This window comes from Heterodontus francisci, chromosome 5 (genome assembly GCF_036365525.1).
Source record: "Heterodontus francisci isolate sHetFra1 chromosome 5, sHetFra1.hap1, whole genome shotgun sequence".
NCBI classification, from domain to species: Eukaryota; Metazoa; Chordata; class Chondrichthyes; order Heterodontiformes; family Heterodontidae; genus Heterodontus; species Heterodontus francisci.
The window spans coordinates 165,082,073-165,101,791 of NC_090375.1; the positions used below are offsets into that span (position 1 = coordinate 165,082,073).

The 19,719-nt window shown below is 41.7% G+C and overlaps 1 protein-coding gene across 2 annotated transcripts in view; it reads right to left on the reverse strand.

The window, feature by feature from the left end:
* cndp2 (carnosine dipeptidase 2) overlaps positions 1-18,882 on the reverse strand; it is a 37,628-nt gene extending 18,746 nt beyond the window's left edge. Inside the window, exons 1-4 of one of the 2 annotated variants that reach the window (XM_068032323.1) lie at positions 18,859-18,882; positions 5,739-5,828; positions 3,109-3,252; positions 2,701-2,863 (exon numbers count right to left, since the gene is read on the reverse strand). In XM_068032323.1, coding sequence (XP_067888424.1) covers positions 2,701-2,863; positions 3,109-3,252; positions 5,739-5,798 — 367 coding nt within the window. In that variant the 5' untranslated portion in view covers positions 5,799-5,828; positions 18,859-18,882. Of the gene's footprint in view, positions 1-2,700; positions 2,864-3,108; positions 3,253-5,738; positions 5,829-18,256; positions 18,542-18,858 lie in introns of those variants that run through there. The other variant, XM_068032322.1, reaches the window with a different exon arrangement.
* Positions 18,883-19,719: the final 837 nt, after the last annotated feature.

A 19,719-nucleotide genomic window follows, 5' to 3' on the forward strand; every position in this document is an offset into this window, starting at 1 on the left:
GGCACACTTCCTGGCCTGAAGGGCAGAGCAACTCATTTGACTGATGTCTTAAATAGCAAGAAGTAATCTAACTTCTGCTAAAATGGAGAACGGAAATCTGAATATCCCCATACAATTCCAAAGGTCTCCTCCATCCAGGATGACCTGCAACAAATTTTGCAGGGAAACATCCTAACTGCACTGCTCCATTGTCCTGGACCAATGTGGTCAAGAGGGTTATCTCCAAGATCATGACACCAGTGAAAATTGTGTTGGTAGGACTAACATGGGCAGAAATCAAAAAGCAGGACCAGATCCTCAAAATATGAAACAAAAACATTTCTGGGAACACTAAGCAGTGAGACAGCATTTGTGGAAAGGATAGACAAATTACGATTCTGGACACATACCCTGAAAAATAAGTGGGCAGGTGTATTAATATTATCAAAAGGGAAAAGTATAAATGTGAATGTATACAATATAATAATATATAAAGAATATGGGCAGAGAAGGCTCAGAAAATCCACGTATAGCAAACAGGCATAAAGTTGGTGACTAACAGAGTGCAGAGTCTCATTCTTTCGCAATTTGCTGATATGTTTAAAAAAACATAACCACAACTGACCAATGACAAATCTTCATGTGATTTTTTTTTTAATGCTTTCAGTTCCAGATCACTTCACATTTTTCTTCATCATGTTTTTAAACTACTGACAGTTTAAAAAAATAATTGCTAGAAACAGGATCTGGCCACTGTGTACTATATGACAAAATAATAAAGGGAGTGGGCTGACATTAAAATATTAAAACCCATTTTCTCAGACCAGAATCTTAGGTGAAAATTACAGTCTCAAGGCAACTAGGGAAACTAATATTGCTGCATATGATTAAGCAACAGTGATTCAGATTAGGATTTAATCTTTACTGAAAGAAAGAGTGAGCAGAATTCTATAAAAGACCAGGTATTTTCAATTTCTTTTAATTACTCTTTAATGACTGTCAGAGGGACAGAAGGGTACAGTAGACTAGTGGTGTGGTATTGGAATCAAACTAGAAGTCGGGAGTGCAAAAATTTACCATAACAAGTTGCAAAATCGAGTTCAGTAGATCTAGTAATTTGTGGGCTAGTCCACAAAAGATGCAGTTTTTGTCACAAAATTCCAACTTGTTTCATTAATGTCTTTCACAAAAGTACCCAACATGCAACTCCAGTTTCACGCTATATGCTTGATTTTTAGTGCCCTCAGGAGAACTGGAGATGGACAATAAATACCGCACTGCCAGTGACAACCACATTACATGAACAAATAAAAAAAAATTCTTGAAATGATGGAAATACTCAGCAGGTCTGAGAACATCTACGGAGAAAGAAACAGAGTTAACGCTTCAGGTCAATGACCTTTCATCGACCTGAAACGTTAACTATGTTTCTCTCTCCACTGTTGCTGACAGACCTGCTGAATATTCCCGGCATTTTCTGTTTTTATTTCAAATTTGCAGCATCCACATACTTATCTTATGTTGAAAAAGTCCATTGATATAGAGCCTTTCACATCCTTAGGATGTCCCAAAGTGCTTAAAACCAATGAAATACCTTTAAAATGTAGTCACTTTTGTTTCGTAAGCAAGCACTGCAGATAATTCGCACACAGCATGTCCCCATAAATAGCAATGAGAGGAATGACCAGATATAATTGGTTTTGATGATGTTGGTTGAGGTTTAAATGTTGGCTAAGACAAAGGGAGAGCTCCTCTGCTCTTCTAATAGTACCATGAGATCTTTTACATTCATCTGAGAGCACAGAAAGGGCCTCAGTTAAACTGAAGGATAATGCCTTTGAAGTATTCACCTCAATGAGATGCTCAAACCTCTGGAGTGGGGTTTATACCCAGAACGTTCTCACTTAGTAGTAAGCGCTACCAGAGCCAAGATGAATGAGTGCCTACAGTTTTTTTTTATATCATGTTGACTATAATTGCAAAATATTTTGATATGCTGCAAGAGAAGCAAAATTCTACCCACTCTTACATCTCCTGAACTGCCAGTTCATGTTGCAGTTTGAAGGACAGCAGTAGCTATCCCCTGGTACCTCACTCATGTGACTAATCTTCACTTGTGTTTTGACAACAGGCTGTTAACCACTGGTTTCATTATAATCAAAACCTCATTGACTACCTTGCAATTCCAATAGGAACAGTGATCAAATCCGTAGCCAATTTTAAACCCACATATTTCTGGAATGCTGTGGCCAATTGCAGCATCCCGATTGGATCGCAAGCTCAGATCAGTAAGGTCTGAACATCGGACCCTCCGGGTCTGGGTGGCTCAACACTACACTCTACAACGCAATTACCCATTGATCCACTGAAATCACTGAAGTACAATTTATCTTTCGTCTTTGTCAAAGCATTCAAAGGGAATCCTGTGCTACCCATTAATGAATGTTAGTAATTTTACTGAACGCAGAGGGGAGACCGTTGTGTTCCCTATGAAATATGTTTCATTTTTATTTGTCAAACAGGAGCGTAGCAAATCTGAGCAGCTGACCAATTTTTTTTTTTGGAACTTCCAAGGTTTTCCAACCAGCCTGGTAAGGTTCATGGCCCAGAAATATCAGAGACGAAGTGATCAAATCAGGATTGCATTCAGTGAAATCAGCACTACAACTCAGGCTAGAAATTGAATTCTTAGAACTATAAGTAACAGAAAAACCTTCTTACCATCTTTTTCTACCAATGTGAAGGGTTCAGTGTCCCATCCATCCTCAATTTGGGCAGGCTGAACATCCAGGTGACCATAGATGCATAGAGTCTTCTTTTTTGGGTCATTGCCTAGTGTGGCCAATAGGATTGGAGGAAGAGGAATCTTTGTTCCATCGTGCAGCTAATTTAAAATAAAAAGTTCATTGCAAAGGATGAAGTTTAAGATTGATGGCAGATTGTAAAACTTTATTGCGAAAGAGAGGTGCAAACAATTTCAGATGTACAATCTCCAAAAACTAGTTACATGAATAAAACTGGGAAATTATGGATCAAGATTCAACACATCGAGGAGAAAAGGAAAGAAAATTTGGGAGAGATATATTTATAAGATTGAAGGAAGTTTCAGTATGACCTCTTGTTTCTCACCGTTTGTTGCCCAATATCAGCCAGTTCCACTGATCCACCCAGTTGTTCTATCATCTTGCCAACAAACTCCACCATTCTTTTGGTTTCGTTTCTCTTCTCTGGCAATGCTGACACACTCTGAATTGCCACCCATTCTGCCAGACGCTAGGAAAACAAGACAGTTGAGTAACTGAACTGGAAAAACTACCTTGGTGTCTCTGATTTGCTCCACTGATTAAATGACAGGTACATCAACACATTGTAGATATTTAACTATTTGGTTTCTTGTTTCTTTCCTGACACTTTACATTTTAATGGAGCATCACACTCTTTCATTAAAAAGTTAGGATTCCATGGCTAACTAATGAAGTTAGAGCACAAATATGGCTTTAAAAAAAGAGATGTACAATAAATATAGAGGGATGATATAGAGAAAACTGAGAAATACATAGAAGGGAAACTAAAAGGGAGAAATAAAGAATTAACATTAATCAAAACAGCACACACACACATAAGCACACAAGACAATCTCCAAACTAAGCACAGAGGTTCATTTCTAGAGGGACAGAATGGAAAAGTAGAGAAGTTACGTCAAATTTGTATTGAAACTTTATTAGACCACACCGGAAGTGCGGTGAATAGCTCTGGTCTTCACATTACAAAAATAAACAGCACTGGAGAAGATGCAAAAAAAAGATTGACAAGGAATACACCAGAATGGAGAACTTATCTTGAAAGGCTGAACAGGGTGTAGCTCTTTTCTCTAGAAAAGAGAAGGCTGAGGGGTAACCTGGTAAAGGCCTTCAGGATTATGACAGGGTTTGATAGAGTAGGCATACAGAAAATGATTCCACTTATGGGGGAGTTCAAAATTAGAGGTCATAAATATAAAAGAGTCACTAATAAATGTAGTGATTCAGGAGAAACTTCTTTTTCCAAAGAGTGGTAAATGGCCTGTATGGGAACTGTAGACTGAATATAACTCAAAGATGTAGTTCTGTGGGTAGAGACATTGCATATATTTCCTCTGGTGAGGCAGCTCTATTAGTAAGGTTAGCAACATCATGCAGAAGAAACAACTGATGCACATCTTTCGCATCATTTCAAAGTAAAATGTTTTGTTAACCCTGTGGATGCTAAACATATGTTGAACCAACAGTAATCATCATCACCTTAGTAAACTACCTAAGTATTCTGATCAGTAGCTACTGTCATGCAGGATGCACTGTAGGATATTAAAACAGGAATAAAAAATTCTATAATGCCTCTCAATAACAGCAATGATCAAGTAGAATTTCAATGCATTAGGTTAGAAAAGCACAGTTTTTGCATCAGACAATAGTGCGGGACAGAACTCTGTCACAGGGTTCTCTTCCCATTTTTGTCTTTAGAATCTCCTCACCCTGGATCTAAATATGAAGAGAATCATGGATAATTTGTGATTAAATGGCAGATTAGATGACAAACTGGAAGCAAACAGCTCAAATAACCAAGGCAATTGGTTTGCAGATTTTACAGAATACCTTGCAAAATGAAGGAATGTGATCTCATAATTCCAACTATTAAAAACATGAGGAAAACTCTCCACTGGCTGGAATCATACCTAGCACAAAGGAAGATGGTGCGGTTGTCGGAGGCCAATCATCACTGGGAATGTGGACTAAATGTGCAAGGAGGGACTTATACAATGATTCCTAGCAACACTGATTTATTCTGAGGTGTGTTTAAAAACTTTAACTTGGTTTGATCTGACAGTTGATTTTCAAATAAGAACCGGAACGCAGTTTTCAGAGCTGAATGCACAATTGGCCAAGATTTCAGAAACACTCTTCCATTTCCTAATTAAATAATCCTTTCTCAAATTATAAACTGTAGTTTGCAGGTTTCATCCACATGGATCAATGAAACAATATTGCAATCGCAAAGTTAAATACATTCCCCAGTCAGAGCAATTCAAACTAAATACATAGCAACACAACTTGTCTCCAGAGTTTTAACTATATTCAAGAGTTTGAAATTTAACATTCAAAACATGGGCTCAGATGTGAAGATCGCCTGCCTGACAGCTTGGCTCCATAGAGCTACCAATTCAGACACTCGCCAGTATAGCCTGACAGCAGAGACAAAGCCAGATCTTCTCTCCACCTTTGCAGACATTAAATCTCACTTTATTGCATCCAGTCACTGTGCTGCTCATCACAGATGGTCTTTCAATTTAAAAACAACTTTGGACATATGAACCGTACACAGCAGAAGTGGCAAGAAGTTGTTTTTTTTTAAGTGTTAGATTACTGCTATGGAGCAGTCTATTCTATAATCACGGTAATCTATAATTTGGAAGTACTCAGCCCAGATTACACCTGCTGACATCAATGCAGCTGACAGAGAACCAGACTCCTCAAAAAGGACCAAGATTTCTCTATTAACCTGCATAAACATTAGACACTCCTTCTAGCCAGTTCACTCCCAGCAATGACAAACGATCAGCAGATCAAACTTTCAACTCTAATACTGCAAGCTTCCTTTTACCCCAGATTATTAATGTGCTTTGTGATTTATTATAAAAAGTGTTCGCAGAAATGTTTAAAAGAAAATAACTACTTAAGCTGTAGAGACAACAGCTACAAAATGCATTAACAGTAAAAACTTACTGTGATGTACAATTCTTGATTAGCATCGATGTACTTAAAAAGTTCGGGAAGGTACGACATGGCTCTGGTTGGCAGAGTGCACTTGTAGTTCTGAAAGGAGAAAGAATTATGCTGAGTAATGCACTGGCCTTGGCATCTTCCTGTTTTTAAAGGCCTAGAAATCCTGAAGCTCCACCCACCAAATCTGCAACCAATGCAAGGTCTCAAATTAAGAAGGGGCAGGATTTAGAGACAACTCAGCTAATTAACCCTTCCTCACCTTTCAAAAAAAAAACGGTCAAAAGGCGACAGCAATATTAAGTGATCCTTTTTTTAAAAAAATGTGCTTTCGAAGAGGCAGGTTTCATGCAAGCCTGGAGAACAGCTTCTCTAAACCTACTTTCTCTATAAACTTTCTCAATTCACCCAATCCTTGCTCTAGATATCCACAATTTTCTAACTACTGCTGTTGATAGCCATCAGCAATGATTGATTTCTCCCCTTGTCTGCGCAGGAATACAAAGCTGTAAACAAAGGCAGGCAGCTGGAATGAAGGATGAGTTTACAGAGCTCAATTCTGTTCTATTCTAGTATGTTAAATGTGATAGTATTTTGAAGAGCTATGGTCTTCTCACATCTGGTGGGGGTGGAGAAGAATCACACTGACCGCGAAAGTTATCAATGAGGGAGGCGGCATTCACCACCATAAGTAACATACAGCGGAGTGAAAGAACGTGGGTTCTATTTCAACGTAATGCAGCCGACTGAGCACAGCAGGTAACAGGAAGTGGGTGAAACGTGGAGTTAAATAAGACTGGAGGGATAATGAACCCACATTCCTATCACGCTTCTCACAAAGTACAAGTACTTGTTTTAAAACTGTAGGCTAAAAGCACTTGAGTGTAGTTTCTACTTTGGGGACAATTGGAGACCCAAGCACAAATTGTGCTCATTTTGAGAAGTATTCACCCCCCCCACCCCCCTTGAGTTACTGCTAAAACTCATTTGCATATTGGCAAAGGCAAAATCTGCCATCAACCAGCATAATTGGGCAATGTTGTAAAACGCAAATTGCTTTAAAAATATTTCTTGATATATTTGAGTGCAGTTTGATTAATACAACTGAAAATGAGCTTATCACATAAAATAAACATTTTACTCCATCACATGTGAGTAACCCAATTTTAAATAACTGAAAATGACTTTAGAAAACGGTACTGAACCATTTGCTAATTACATTGGTGTAGCGTGGTCAGTTTCAAAACAATATTATAATCAAAGCTTTTAAAATTCATCTCTATGAACTTGTGCCTAAGAAAGCTTAATTTTAAGAGCATCCTCAACGGCTCACAAATGGGCTCAATTAGCAGTAACTCTCAACTGTGATTAATTCAATCACGGTCTAGCCAGCTTTGTGGGCAAGGCCAGCTTCTAGCATAATGTCTTTTTAAACTAACGCAAAACATCATGGAAACTCGATTTGTGTTGAATTTAATTTGTGTTTAAAATTCCTTGATCTTTCACGTCGGTTTTGGGTGAATTGCAATAACAAAAAAAGCGCAATCAAACGTAAACTTCAGGCCAGGTCATCTTTGCACCATCGTCTGCAAGAATAATATAAATGTGTTATAGATGTTTTGTGAATCTTATGAACTACCACAGGATTCAGCAGCTCAGACTGTGCTCAGCATTTGATGGAAAACAGGGCTGGCTGGAAATGTAAATGGAGAGACTGGGGTCAAGTGCTGTGCAACACCACTAAAGAATGAACATTGACTGAAAAACTGCCCAATTCTTAAAAACAGATCAACCTTTAAAACAGATTTAAGTACACCTCAAGAAAGTCAGTTAGCACATAACCAATACATTATTGTTTAACTTCTTAGATGGAACCTTTGTGTACAATGTGTTTCTGTATTAACTTGCAATTTTTCTCCCCTATAAGCATTGACTAACAACATTTTTACCACACTATTAAAAAATTACTACAAATATAATGACTACCCAAAGTTATTGCTAGGTTACAAGATCCTGTTCCTATCTTCACTATTTTACAATTGAGCATTCAAGTCCTTTATATGGGACTGATAGTTGCTGTGCTGGTGACAGATTATTTTAGATAAAGTGGAATTGTGAGAGGGAGCAAGATAAGATTGTAGAAAAAAGGTACACACAGAAAATAATCTTAGCCTGCAAGAATCAAAGTGAACTTTATTCCTTTGAAAAACTGTTAAAGAACATGAAAATTTTAAATAATAAACTATATCAATTAAAGGTCAATTATGCAGCATTTAGGAATATATTCTAACTCTCACCTACCAACTTAAAAGTACGGTTTAAATTTTCTGTGGCATTATACTATCAAACGATGCAAATTTTATATTAGGAAGCCTTGTGCAGAGGACCAAGCAATAAGCATTAGTTCCAGATACATTAATTACAGTTACGAGTTAAGGCAGTCCAGTGGCATTTTTGAGCGGACTCTAATGCAGACAAACAAACTCCTCAGCAAGTTGACATCAGTTTGGCCCAGATACCAAACAATGCACTCTTGTAAAAACCAAGTGCTACATCAACTCCAAACGAAAACAGTGGCCTCTGGTGATCAGTCACTTTAGCCATGTCAGAGAGTTACCTCTGACGATAGCAAGATACTAACCATAGGAACCAGTTATTAACTGTAGTAAGAGCATTAAGGAGTGCCTCGGCAGCAGGCTGTCATCAAATGCCAGGAGCATATCACAGTATCTGATAGCGCTTTGGGCACACACAACCACCCTATAAAGCATTAGATATAAATGAAAGGAACAGAAAATCTATTAACCTACGCTCTCTGGAACCCAGGATAATCATCTACTCGAGGCAGGCTTCAGGACGTCATCCACAGTACCGAGAGGAGACATTCTGGATAGCGGGACAAATCTGTATTGGAAGGGACAGGGACAACTTTCTCTCTTCCCAGTAATTTGTAAATCTATTTAGTAAAATAGTTGAGTAAGTCCAAAGCTGAATACAAAGAGGAACTGAAAGGCAACGTATGAACTGAAAATACAATGAGTGGACTGCAAAATACCAAATGCCTGCATTTACACAACAGTGCTTCATCATAATTAAACATCTGTAATGCTTCAAAGAATAAATTAACTTGAAAAGTGCAGTGACTATTATGCAGGCAGTAAACACAGGAGCCATTCTGCACTAAATATCCCACAAACACGATGAATGACCAGTGAAACTTTATTTTGCTGGTCAGGGAGAACTCCCTGTACTGCAACACAGTTTCATGGGATCTTTAGCAGCCACTTGAATGTGCAGACTGAATTCCAGTTTAAACAACTCATCCCAAGCATGGCACTTTTGGCAATTCAGCCTTTGGTACAGCACTGGAGTTTATCGAATTATTGGCTCAAGTCACAAGGGTGGATTAGCCACCCACTAGAATTGTCCATTTTAAGGCTTGTAAAAATTGATTAAAAACCTACAGGTAATAAAGAATGCAGCACTCACAGAGCTCATGCATCAATAGACTGGCCAGATAACAAACGTGCTGCAAAAAACATTAATTCACTCCCAACTTTTCTTACATAAAACAAATAGGAAGGCTAATTATAGAAGTTAATAACCTCTGATAAAAAGGATAACGATGGAGACCACTTTAGCCAGTTGTAGCTTGCACAGTAAGTTATCTCTATCTGTGCATGTGTCCTATTTTTCCTTTAATAATTTTATAGCTAAGTAACACCCTCTAAAACAGAGATGTCCAAACACACGGACCATGGAGTTTGGGGCTTGGGGTGGTGAGGAGGAAATGCATATAAAGTTAAATCCTTGTCGTTACTTTGTTTACACTCCACGTTGTTTTTATTAATAGATCTTAGCGCTATAATTTATGATTTATCTACCAGTAGATCCTAAGATATATCCCATTGGGCTATGTGCCTCTGTCTTCCTTCAGCCTAACATATAAAATTTTCTTTTTCTCAATCATATCAGATGTCAGGCTTGGCTCAATGGCAGGGCTCTTATTGGAGTCTGTAGATTGCCAACTCAAGTCCCACTCCAGAAACTTGAACGCACAACTTCAATATAGTAATGAGGGAGTGGTGCACTGTAGAAAGTGCTGTCTCTTGGACAAAATGTAAAATAAGGGCTGTTTGCCCTCTTGGGTGGGTGTAAAAGATCCCATGGCACTATTTAAAGAACAGGGGAGTTCGCCCCGCTGTCCTGGCCAATATTTATTCCTCAACACATATTAAAACAGATGATCTGTTCACAATCTCATTGCAGTTTATCAGACTTTGCTTGGTATAAATTTGCTTCTGTATTGTCCAAGATTACAACAGTGACTACATTTCAAAGTACCTCATTGGCTGTAAAGTGCTTTAGCATGTCCTGAAGTCATGAAAGGCCATGTATAAATACAAGTTCCTTCCTTCTTTATATCGTTCCTCTTGCTCTCAGCCACTTCAGGATTCACTTATGTTCCAATATCCTTCATTGTAGTAAAGACTGATGCAACGTACTTAAGTACGTCTACCATTTTTTGATTGTTACCTACAAGTTGAAAACCCTCTCCTCTCTGGATTGAACCTTACTTTTAGCCATTATGTTTCTACTGATATATTTGTGAAATATTTTACTGTTCCTTCTGATGTTTTTTGATATGTTTCTGTCGTACTCTCGTCTTTTCTTATTCTGCTCTTAACCTCTTTTCTGATTTTCACCTGTTCTTTAATTTTATTTAACCTTTATTTATCCATGCATTCTAAAACTAATTATAGTGTCCTTCAGTCCAATGCAATAAACTTATTCTAGGGATTGCAATCTTTTTAAAATCCCACTATTGCTCTACAGTGCTATGTGCTAATTTCACCTTCCACCCCTCACCTCAGCAAGCTCATTCCTCATCTTTCTAAGATTATCCCAAATCAGATCTGGTGTTCTAGTTTTTGTATTAACTTCAAGTTACAATATAACTGTCTCAGACACACTGAGGTGTTGCATCTAACAAATTCTTGTCTCCTCTGTATTGGGCAGGAATAATTTAAGATGTGAATTTTATTGGATGATAAGCCCAACCTATCAGAACTATGGATTTATTCCCTTAACTACATACTGACAGACTTGACTGTAAAATGGAAAGAAGAAGCAATCTTTGCACAAAACAATAGTCAGTCTCACTGCAGAAAGAGCACTGAAACTACACAGAATGTACAATGCAGATTCAGCAGGATGATGCCAGGAATGGGAAACCACGAGCCAGAGTTTATACACATTATTATATGTAAAATCAGCCAGCAAGTTGTGGTAAGGAAGAGATGCCCCGTGAATTGCAAATCAACACAAATTGCTGGACAACTTGCACTGCTCTGCCGCCAGCCTCTCAAAAATAGGAGCTCATGCTTAAGCTCCCTATGAATTTCATGAAGTTGCACCGTTGCATATTAACTGACCATTAAACTCACTAGAGAAAGTGAGGTCTAGCAATTAGTAATATTTTATTTTTTTATTTAGAGATACAGCACTGAAACAGGCCCTTCGGCCCACCGAGTCTGTGCCGACCAACAACCACCCATTTATACTAACCCTACAGTAATCCCATATTCCTTATCACCTAACCTATACTAGGGGCAATTTACAACGGCCAATTTACCTATCACCTGCAAGTCTTTTGGATGTGGGAGGAAACTGGAGCACCCAGAGGAAACCCACACAGACACAGGGAGAACTTGCAAACTCCGCACAGGCAGTACCCAGAATTGAACACGGGTCGCTGGAGCTGTGAGGCTGCGGTGCTAACCACTGTGCCACTGTGTCAAATCTTAAGTGTTTTAATTGCTCTTATTTTTCCTTTTGATCTTTTTTCCTCTTTCTCAATATAATCTTTCCTTCTGTACCTGATTTGACATTGAATTCATCCACTCTAATTCACCCTCCTTCTCAGTCCTTCCTCTGTTTATTTCTCAGTCATTGGTTAAGGAGATACAATGTTGTTCTGTCATTCATTAACATCCCAGATGCCCCATTGCCCTTGCCACCATTATCAGTTTGCAATTCCAGCAACATACATGGAAAACATTTTGAAGCAGGAGTACAGGAAAAAGTTCAACTAACTGGCCACACCACAAAATACCCCGCTCCAGCAAATTCTGGCCCACTGGTTATGAGAGGAGACAAGAAACTGGGACACCTTCGACTGGAGCAGAGAAAAGCAAGATGAGTTTTTTTAAGGGGTTTTAAAATTATGAAATGTTTTAATAAAATGAATAGTAAGAAGGTCAATTCCTTAAATGATGAGTGATCAATTTAAAAGCTAAAAGTGAGGAGACGAGTTCAGAGAAATTCCTTTCTACTGTGGTCTCTTGGAGCATGGAATACTTTGACACAAGGAATAGTTGAAGCAGAAACCACTTCTAAAAAGGAAAACTGGATAAATATTTGAAGCAGGTGACGATACAGGGCTATAAGGACAGAACAGGGCACTGGGATTAGTTCTGGATTGCTCTACCAAAACAAAATAGTGCAGAGATAAGGGGCCGAATGGCCTCCTCCTGCATTGTAAACATGTATGATTATATGGAAATAGACATTTATCAGTGCCCCCTGCTTCTGAAACAAAGAACTTCTGTCAGCATTCAATTGTACCAGATAAAAAAAGGGAAAATACAAATGATCCGCTTGGTAGAAAGGTTAAAACTGGAGCAGGGAATTGGATAAACAAAACAAAAGCCATTGTAATAAAAAACTTTGTAAAACAATGGGAAAGTACATAAGTCAGACGCAACGAGGAGCAAAGCAAGATTTGCAATAAAAATTAACTATCCAACTATATTTGGGTGGTGGCTGTACCCGAGACACTACACGTGTAGTGTCTCCCACCCACCCTCCTCCTCTAACCAAAAAAAAGGACTCTGTTGTGTTGATAAGGTAAGCTTTGTATTTAAGAAGTTCTGTCCATTGGATTGCTAACCTAACAAGTTTTGACATTTTTTTTTGGTTTTTCAGTAGATTTGTTGGGAATTTAGAATAGAGGGAATGGAAGTTAAGGCAGTTGTATGTTCCTCCTGCAGAATGTGGGAGGTAAGGGTCGCCAAGAGTGTCCCTGCTGACTGCATCTGCGGGAAGTGCACCCAACTCCAGCTCCTCGAGAACCGCGTTAGGGAACTGGAGCTGGAGCTGGATGAACTTCGGATCATTCGGGAGGCGGAGGGGGTTATTGAGAGGAGTTATGGGGAGGTAGTCACACCTCAGGTAAAAGAAGTAGGTAGATGGGTTACCGTCAGGGGAAGGAGAGGGAACCAGCAGGCAGTGCAGGGATCCCCTGTGGCCATTTCCCTCAACAACAGGTATACCATTTTGGATACTGTTGCGGGGGACGACTTACCAGGGGTAAGCAATGGGGTACAGGTATCTGGCACAGAGTCTGTCCCTGTTGCTCAGAAGGGAAGGGGGAAGAGGAGCAGAGCATTAGTCATTGGGGACTCCATAGTTAGGGGAACAGATAGGAGGTTCTGTGGGAACGAGAGAGACTCACGGTTGGTATGTTGCCTCCCAGGTGCCAGGGTTCGTGATGTCTCGGATCGTGTTTTTGGGATCCTTAAGGGGGAGGGGGAGCAGCCCCAAGTCGTGGTCCACATAGGCACCAACGACATAGGTAGGAAGAGAGATGGGGATTTAAGACAGAAATTCAGGGAGCTAGGGTGGAAGCTTAGAGCGAGAACAAACAGAGTTGTTATCTCTGGGTTGTTGCCCGTGCCACGTGATAGCGAAGCGAGGAATAGGGAGAGAGAGGAGTTGAACACGTGGCTGCAGGGATGGTGCAGGAGGGAGGGTTTTGGTTTCCTGGATAATTGGGGCTCTTTCTGGGGTAGGTGGGACCTCTACAAACAGGATGGTCTTCGCCTGAACCAGAGGGGTACCAATATCCTGGGGGGGAGATTTGCTAGTGCTCTTCGGGGGGGTTTAAACTAATTCAGCAGGGGAATGGGAACCTAAATTGTAGTGCCAGTGTACAGGATGTTGAGAGTAGTGAGGTCAGGGATAAGGTTACAAGGACGCAAGAGGGCACTGGCAAGCAAGAACCTGGTTTAAAGTGTGTCTACTTCAACGCCAGGAGCATCCGGAATAAGGTGGGTGAGCTTGCAGCATGGGTTGGTACCTGGGATCTCGATGTAGTGGCCATTTCGAAGACATGGGTAGAGCAGGGGCAGGAATGGATGTTGCAGGTTCCGGGATTTAGATGTTTCAGTAAGAACAGAGAAGGTGGTAAAAAGGGGGGGGTGTGGCATTGTTAATCAAGGAGAGTATTACAGCGACAGAAAGGACGTTTGAGGACTCGTCTACTGAGGTAGTATGGGCCGAGGTTAGAAACAGGAGAGGTGAGGTCACCCTGTTGGGAGTCTTCTATAGACCTCCAAATAGTTCCAGAGATGTAGAGGCAAGGATAGCGAAGATGATTCTCGACAGGGGCGAGAGTAACAGGGTAGTTGTTATGGGGGACTTTAACTTTCCAAATATTGACTGGAAATACTATAGTTCGAGTACTTTAGATGGGTCAGTTTTTGTCCAGTGTGTGCAGGAGGGTTTTCTGACACAGTATGTAGACAGGCCAACCAGGGGCGATGCCACATTGGATTTGGTACTGGGTAATGAACCCGGCCAGGTGTTAGATTTAGATGTAGGTGAGCACTTTGGTGATAGTGACCACAATTCGGTTAGGTTTACCTTAGCGATGGGCAGGGACAGGTATATACCGCAGGGCAAAAATTATAGCTGGGGGAAAGGAAATTATGATGCGATGAGGCAAGATTTAGGATGCGTAGGATGGGGAAGGAAACTGCAGGGGATGGGAACAATCAAAATGTGGAGCTTATTCAAGGAGCAGCTACTGCGTGTCCTTGATGAGTACGTACCTGTGAGGCAGGGAGGAAGTTGTCGAGCGAGGGAGCCGTGGTTTACTAAAGAAGTTGAAGCGCTTGTCAAGAGGAAGAAGAAGGCTTATGTTAGGATGAGACTTGAAGGCTCAGTTAGGGCGCTTGAGAGTTACAAGCTAGCCAGGAAAGATCTAAAGGGAGAGCTAAGAAGAGCGAGGAGAGGACACGAGAAGTCATTGGCGGATAGGATCAGGGAAAACCCTAAGGCTTTCTATAGGTATATCAGGAATAAAAGAATGACTATAGTTAGATTAGGGCCAATCAAGGATAGTAGTGGGAAGTTGTGTGTGGAATCAGAGGAGGTAGGGGAAGTGTTAAATGAATATTTTGCATCAGTATTAACAGTAGAGAAAGAAAATGTTGTCGAGGAGAATACTGAGATTCAGGCGACTAGGCTAGATGGGATTGAGGTTCACAAGGAGGAGGTGTTATCAATTTCGGAAAGTGTGAAAATAGATAAGTCCCCTGGGCCAGATGGGATTTATCCTAGGATTCTCTGGGAAGCTAGGGAGGAGATTGCAGAGCCTTTGTCCTTGATCTTTATGTCGTCATTGTCGACAGGAATAGTGCCGGAAGACTGGAGGATAGCAAATGTTGTCCCCTTGTTCAAGAAGGGGAGTAGAGACAGCCCTGGTAATTATAGACCTGTGAGCCTTACTTCCGTTGTGGGTAAAATGTTGGAAAAGGTTATAAGAGACAGGATTTATAATCATCTTGAAAAGAATAAGTTCATTAGCGATAGTTAGCACGGTTTTGTGACGGGTAGGTCGTGCCTCACAAATCTTATTGAGTTTTTCGAGAAGGTGACCAAACAGGTGGATGAGGGTAAAGCAGTGGATGTGGTGTATATGGATTTCAGTAAAGCGTTTGATAAGGTTCCCCATGGTAGGCTATTGCAGAAAATACGGAAGTATGGGGTTGAAGGTGATTTAGAGCTTTGGATCAGAAATTGGCTAGCTGAAAGAAGACAGAGGGTGGTGGTTGATGGCAAATGTTCATCCTGGAGTTTAGTTACTAGTGGTGTACCGCAAGGATCTGTTTTGGGGCCACTGCTGTTTGTCATTTTTATAAATGACCTGGAAGAGGGTGTAGAAGGGTGGGTTAGTAAATTTGCGGATGACACTAAGGTCGGTGGAGTTGTGGATAGTGCCGAAGGATGTTGTAGGGTACAGAGGGACATAGATAGACTGCAGAGCTGGGCTGAGAGATGGCAAATGGAGTTTAATGCGGAAAAGTGCGAGGTGATTCACTTTGGAAGGAGTAACAGGAATGCAGAGTACTGGGCTAATGGGAAGATTCTTGGTAGTGTAGATGAACAGAGAGATCTTGGTGTCCAGGTGCATAAATCCCTGAAGGTTGCTACCCAGGTTAATAGGGCTGTTAAGAAGGCATATGGTGTGTTAGCTTTTATTAGTAGGGGGATCGAGTTTCGGAGCCACAAGGTCATGCTGCAGCTGTACAAAACTCTGGTGAGACCGCACCTGGAGTATTGCGTGCAGTTCTGGTCACCGCATTATAGGAAGGATGTGGAAGCTTTGGAAAGGGTGCAGAGGAGATTTACTAGGATCTTGCCTGGTATGGAGGGAAGGTCTTACGAGGAAAGGATGAGGGACTTGAGGTTGTTTTCGTTGGAGAGAAGGAGGAGGAGAGGTGACTTAATAGAGACATATAAGATAATCAGAGGGTTGGATAGGGTGGATAGTGAGAGTCTTTTTCCTCGGATGGTGATGGCAAACACGAGGGGACATAGCTTTAAGTTGAGGGGTGATAGATATAGGACAGATGTCAGAGGTAGCTTCTTTACTCAGAGAGTAGTAGGGGCGTGGAACGCCCTGCCTGCAACAGTAGTAGACTCGCCAACTTTAAGGGCATTTAAGTGGTCATTGGATAGACATATGGATGAAAATGGAATAGTGTAGGTCAGATGGTTTCACAGGTCGGCGCAACATCGAGGGCCGAAGGGCCTGTACTGCGCTGTAATGTTCTAATTCTAATTCTAAAGGTGCTCTCAGCCTACATTAGTAAGGATAGCACTGAGCACAGCTGTGCTGCTTTCCGTGTTAAAGTCTGTGGGCACCATGAAAAACAGAGAAAAAGCAAGAAAGCTGCAGGGAAAATATGGTCAAAAAAATAAAATCACATATTTGGTCAGAAAAAATACTCAAGGCACCTCTCTTCATCCAACAACACAGCAGAGTTAAATGTATCGTCTGATAACCTGCAGGAAGTGACCCAGATCCCACAATTCTATGTCCATCTTTCGTCAGCTGGTACATAGAACAAGCAAATTGGAGAATCCCCTGGTGGCTCTGACAAAATCTACAAGATAACTGGAGAAGCTGTCCCCAAATGCCTCATCATGAATCGACCTCTGATACACACCCAGGGGATGAAAGAGTATAAACATATCAGCCCATCTCATTTATTAGAGGTCTTTCCTCACCCTTCAGCACAAAAACATTTCACATCACAAATTGCTGGAAGTGCAAACTGACAAGGTCAATGGGTCATCTGGGAACAAAGGAGGACAAAAGTTTAAGGATATGAAAGCAGAAGAATGGCAGAAAAGGAGAGTGTGAATTTCAGTCAAATTAGATACAAAAAGATAAATAAGGAAAAGATAGATTGAACTGAGACAGAAAAAGAGACAGAAAAGAAAGAAGTTAATTATAAATTTCAAAAATCTCCAGAAACAAGTTATTGCCTGCAGGAATGAGATTCCACAGTTAGAATGGTTCCCTTTCTGGGCCAGAGAGGTTAATGACAAGCTCCCGTTCGCACAAGGCTAAAAGCGAAGTGGCGCAAATCATTCAACAATTTGTGGAGATTCAAAGTGGCTGGAATTTTATTTTGGCGACGGGTGTTTTGACCACCAGCTAAAGCACCAGTGAAAGCTCAGCGTGCCTCCTCTGGGAAAGGCTTGCCGAATTAAGTGACAGTTAGGCACTTAAATGGACAATGGCGGGCCTTCCATCGGATTAAGGACCCACGGAGAAGGGAGGTGGGTTGTGGGGGAGGGGGGCGTGCAGGCTGGCGGGTGTAGGGGGGGGTCACGAGGGAGGAGTGTGTGGGGGGGGTTGAGGGAGGGGTCTGAGGAGGATTGTGGGGGAGGGAGGCATAGAGGGGTGAATGGGGGTAACGGGAAGGGGGTGAAGGGGGGGTCACGGGGGAGGGGGTGTAGGGCAGGTCTCAGCAGGTACCCCCTCCCTTTCTTGATGCCAGATCCCTCGTTCAGGCACTGTGCCTTTTAACAAAGGGCTACCCTTCCCCCACAAGAGCTGGTAAGCAACCCGCATGGGTTTGCTGGTGTGCTCCCCGTGTGGCAACAGGCCTGTCCGCCCCAGGCCAATACCAGCGGCGCGGATGAGGCCCTTAATTGGGCATTAATTGCCACCTTAAGGGATTCAATTGACAACGGGCCTGGAAGGCCATTCACAGGCCTTCCTGCCCCACACTTAATTTGGGTGGAGGCAGGAAGGTGGCAGCCCCCTACCCTGCCCAACTATATGTCCTCCCCTCCTCCACAGCGAGAACATAAAATTGCCCTGTGTTTCTTTACCTAGCCACAAATTGATGGGTTATTTATACACTAATAATGGTACCTACATCAAACTGGCCGGTATTTTCCCAACAAATCAGAGGTATCCATGTCCACCAGCTTCATGTTGTGAAGACCAAAAATAACACGAGGAAGCACTTTTTACACTGTGCATTGTTGTGAACTGGAATGTACTGCCAGAAAGGATCGTCGAAACAGATTCAGTCGGGAATTGGATAAATACCTGAATGGGAAAGTATTTACAGGGCCATGGGGAAAGAGCAGGGGAGTGCAGCTAATTGAATAGTTCGAACAAAGAGCCTGCACAGGCACCGTGTGGACCATTCTATGGTCATTAACTACAAATGAAAAGTTAAAGCCCACATTAGTGTCGAGTTGGAAACCTTTGTGTGTTTTCTGTAGCAGGTGCCTCTCCATCCTGAGCGGTGTAATTGGGCAGCGAGGATGGACTGATTCACTCCTCTTCATCCCCGATGCCATCATCATCGCCGTGCCTTCCCCACTTCCGGGCCCAAAGCCGTGCCTCCTCCTTGCAACTTTGGTGTCTTTTTATGTCTCTGCGAAAGAATTGAACTGTCCAAGAAGCCAAAGTTAAGCTCCTGAAATCATCCCGCGTCATTCAGACAAGCCTCCTGCTCCGCGCGCTCACCTGACGTTCCAGATCCGAACGTAGCCCGGGGACACAGAACGCCAGCAGCGTTCCAACTTCCACAAGCTGAGCTGAATGACAGCAAGATAACCCACTCACTGCTCACCAGCCCCAGCAACCAGTGACAACTTGAGAGGGAACTTCCTGAGGGGAGGGGGTTGGAAGGAAGAAAGCGCCAATTCATTGGATAGTTTTGCAGTGAGTAGGTGAAGTTGAATAGGGCTGCTGAGGTCTCATTCATTTCGTCTTTTTTTAAAAAGAAACTCTGATCCGCTTTAATGTGCCTGGCTGGGGAAAAAGTGCTCCCCTATCTACCTCAGTCCCTGTGCCAAACTTTCACTTGCTGCCGCTCCTATGGTAGTCCTGAGACCTGCCTCTCAATGTAGTATGATCCTCATGACCCCCTCCCGGCATCTAGAAGATTATCTCGCCTGTGACTTCTGCTCCCTTGATCCCATTCTCAGTAAGTTATTGACCACTCAACTTTTCATGCTGGCACTTATGCTAGATGTTATTGCAAACAGTTTCCTGTTCAAAACCACTGTCATCGACCCCTTGAAATACCTACACTCTGCTTCTCTTTCCTTCCTAAGTGCCATTTCATCTTCAATTTCCCTTTTCTCTCCAAAGTCCTTGAATGTTGTTGCCTCCAATCTCTCCCACAACATCCCACAATCAAGTTTCTTTTCCTGCCACTGAAATCAACCAATCTAAGTCAGGAATTACATTCTCTGTGATTGTGACTGTTGTGCATTGTTCTTCCTAGGCCTCTATGCAGCCTTCAGCATGGTTGAACTACATCATCCTCTTCCAGTGCCATTGATTCATTGTCCAGCTCTCTGAAACTGCAAACGAACATAG